General features: G+C 35.7%; 1 protein-coding gene across 1 annotated transcript; it reads right to left on the reverse strand.

Moving 5' to 3' along the window:
* Window positions 1-308: 308 nt before the first annotated feature.
* LOC113348850 lies at window positions 309-3,105 on the reverse strand. The gene is made up of 3 exons (XM_026592737.1): window positions 2,902-3,105; window positions 1,833-2,038; window positions 309-887 (listed from the first exon to the last, which is right to left on the reverse strand). The coding sequence occupies exons 1-3, from the start codon at window positions 2,989-2,991 to the stop codon at window positions 626-628; spliced, it is 558 nt and encodes a 185-aa protein (XP_026448522.1). The 5' UTR covers window positions 2,992-3,105; the 3' UTR covers window positions 309-625.
* Between the last annotated feature and the right edge of the window lie 794 nt (window positions 3,106-3,899).

Here is a 3,899-nt window from a genome sequence, read left to right on the forward strand (position 1 = left end):
CCAATAAACTACTGCAGATCTCTATAATAAAATGTCGTCCAACACTAAACCAGTGTTGTTGATAGGGAATAACCATGATGGCTGCAAAACCCTCCAGTCAAGCACCATATCCGACTTGCACCCTAGGGACACGGGTAAATACACAATCTGGAACCTGGTTTTTGGTAATGGATTCATTTAGAGTGCTACTATATCCCGACTGTAGGAGTGGAAATGATGAGAACAAAAAACATCACTGTTGCTATTCAAGTAGTAATAATTCGATAGGATCAACAAAATAGTTAGGAAAAACTGTAGTAATAACTCGATAGGATCAACAAAATAGTTATGAAAAACTAACAATTCTCAGAGCAGTATCGTGTTTATAAAAATGAATGAACCAATCCGTGACGACAACAACCATAACATCATCCCATCTGATCTCAGGGTATAAAAATAAAGAACACACAGAGAGAACAAAAATTACACATAACATGTCTTCATCATACTTTCTATTTCCCCATGAACGTGCATATATGAAATGGCAACTCAAAATAAGTACTATCTAGAAATCGGAACAATCTAAGTCTTCACATTACTATGTTTTTGCTTTTCTTAATTGTTTGGGTGGTCTGGCTAAGTAGGATTAGCTGTAGGTGCCCATACCAACTCCAGTATCTCTGCCATAGGGTGCTTGGAAACCATCCTTCGCTCTTGCATAGCAAACATAGTAGATTTCTGTTAGTATCCCTGTGAATACAATGAAAGCTGCACCTGCTCCAAACACTCCCTTTCTCACGGTGTTGCAAGAATACTTCTCGACTGCAAAGTGATTCCTGTACTTGGTGTGGTATGCATTCCTCACGGACCCAGCAAGCAAGCATATTTCAGCGATAAAGAATGTTGCCCTACGGATGTTCAATTTTATACAATTAGTTGCAGAGAAAACCAAGAAGTCTAATTAACCTCGATTAAGAACGCATGAAAAGTTGCGTTCTTCAGAGGAAGATAACCCCAAGGATCTAGATAGTCAACTGCTATCAATAAAATGCAAAATAGAAGATCAGGCACCAGCGAGCTATACATTGATGAAATACACAACAAAAACGGTTTACGGTGGATAACACGAGACATCAAACTACAAAAGTGACCGGCACCCAATACCTATTTAACTCCTATCTCAAAAAAGTTGAAGGGTACCCACAAATAGAGAAGAACCTGATCTTAAAACACAGACTAGTGATTACCCTTCCTTTCTAGTATCCCTTATTCCAGGCTTAGTCGCTACCTATACTTAGAGCCCGTTCGGTTGGGAGAATTAGAATCCTGGGAATTCAATTATGGGGTAATCCAATTCTTGGAATTGGATTCCAAGGAATTTGATTCCAATCAAAAAAATTCATGTTCGGTTGAGATAATCCAATTACCATTGTTATTACCCCGGAATCCAATTCCATTGCATCATTGGACCAATGCAATGGAAATCTATCATTTTGGAGGGAATTGGATCCCTAGGAATTGAAATTCCCAATTACATGGAGTTCATTTGCCCCGTTCGGTTCAAGGAATTCGGCGCATTCCCTAGGAATTGGATTCCTAAAATTCTAATTCTCTCAACCGAACGGGCTCTTATAACTATATGATAACTCAAGTATTAAGCCTATGATATCAATATAGCATCGACGTGAAAATAAAAAAGCGTACGAGTTAAATTTTGGACAGGAAATTCTAATGGTTTAGGCACATTTGTAGCAGAACATGTGAAGTCACTAATCATACATCAATAAAAATTTGTTTAATCAACAATTTCCAATTTTGCATGTAAGATTCAGTTCCAGAAAATGGTTACATACCAGCAAGCAATGAATAGGAGGATTGCCCATGCTCTTGCACCACCAGGTCTTAGAGATTTACCGCAGCAAAAGCATCTGCTTGCCACCATTATAAGAATTTGACTAGCCAAGAGGAACAAAAATGAGCCAACACCCAAGCCGGTGGAGATGTCCGAGTCATAGACACAGTAGTCATAATTTTTGTCTTTATCCTGAACGACAATGGCCTGCCAGAAAACATTTCCAGAAATTAGGTGAGAGCATACAGAATTGTAGACTGTGAATGTATGCACAAGCATCCCTTACTTTGTAAAACTGGTGAAATAGAATGTGTTTCTGCTAAAAATTAGATTCTGATACGTGCTAAGATAACCTCTCCTCCACTAGATCCAAGGGAAATTTTTTATGTGGAAAGAAGATCAGAAAAATAAGCAATTTTAGAATGCGAAAAAGAAGAAGAGAATTCATTACTTTAATCTCCCCATTTTCTATCCGGCAAACTATCCACGTAGGTGTTTGTACATTAGGTCCGTGAGAATGTGGTTGATAATCCAATATATCTGTATATTTGTCCATTTGGTCACATGGATCCCATGTGAAGAAGCATTGCTATTTATCATTTCTGATGAATGAAGAATAATAATCTCTTACAAAATCTTCAACTCCTGAATCAGCTCATACATTATTTTATATTGAAATGTACCAGCTCACACATTAATAACGAGAATCTAAAAAAACATTGGTCTAATCTAATCTATCCATACCAAAAAGAAAATAGAAAAGAAAAACAAGATCTCAAACTAATTATTGAAGATTAGGAACTAATTGTTGAGAAATAAAATTCTAAATCAAATGAAACAAAGATCATTCCACACTCCACCAACTAATTAATCTTAGATCTCAAGCAAATTGGGTGTTTACTTGTCATTTTCTTACCTAAAAATCCAGTTCAAACCATTGAGCAAACAAATCAACAAATTAAAGAAAAACTGTGAAAATATAACAAATGAGGGAAGAGATTAAACAAAACATACATCTCTGAAGTTTGAAAAAACAGAAAGAAGAAGAAGAAGAGAGGAGCTGTACTTACAGTGCTTCTTCTTTGTTCAGCTGCAACAGCAAGACCAAAAGCTATGAGATCAAGGATGAATACTAGAACCAACAGTAGTTTTGAAGCCATTTTCAGAGATCCAGCAAATCTCTCTCGAAGATTATAGAGAAGATGATGATGAAGAAGAAGCAGAAAACACGAATAAGCGTTTTCCGCTACTAGTACCACTATTTATTAAAAACTCTTGGCTTTTTTTAGATTTTACTTTTCCGCTGTCACTATTCACTAACCGAAGTGGTGAACTTTAATTCGGTGGTATTCATTGTCGGTGAAGTTACATACTAGTACTGTTACGGTAATTAGTATAGAGAAATTTTACCGCCAGATTTGACCTAGTGATACCTGCCGATAGGTTTCTTTTTAGATTTATAGTCTTCTCCTTTTTTATTACTTCTATATATATCACTTTCTTCTTGTTCCTTCTTTTGCATCAGAAAAAGAATGAGAATAAGAAAAGACAACAAACACCGGAAAGAAGATCAGAGAATTACCATACGTGTCCCATTTGACCGTTGCTAAACAACTTAACTATTTGAATTTCGAGGATTGTTTTTTTTTTCTTTTGGAAAAAGAGGTTTCCCTCGTGTCATATATATATATAAAAGAGCACCATTTCCATTTGTTCCATAAAGAGAGTTACCGTGAATCGTTACATCTATGTTAAAACTGTTTTTAGGTTATTTCCTGTCCAGTTATGGCTGACAGGGTATTTGGAGGATTGAAAAAAGTATTTTTAATGCAAAAGGATTGAATTTGGAGGATCCAAAAAGTACTTTCTTTCTTCAAATGCTTAATAAATGAAATTTGTAGGTAACAATTTTTTATTTGTTTTACACAATACACTGGGTAACAAATTTCTACTTATAAGAGAATCTTATGGATAGAGTATAATATGCCATAAAAAAAAATAAGTGCGAATAAAAATTTATATCGAAAAAGGATTAGTATTCATCTTGGTTGTGCCTTGTGTAGCAACG

Source organism: Papaver somniferum, chromosome 2 (genome assembly GCF_003573695.1).
Source record: "Papaver somniferum cultivar HN1 chromosome 2, ASM357369v1, whole genome shotgun sequence".
NCBI classification, from domain to species: Eukaryota; Viridiplantae; Streptophyta; class Magnoliopsida; order Ranunculales; family Papaveraceae; genus Papaver; species Papaver somniferum.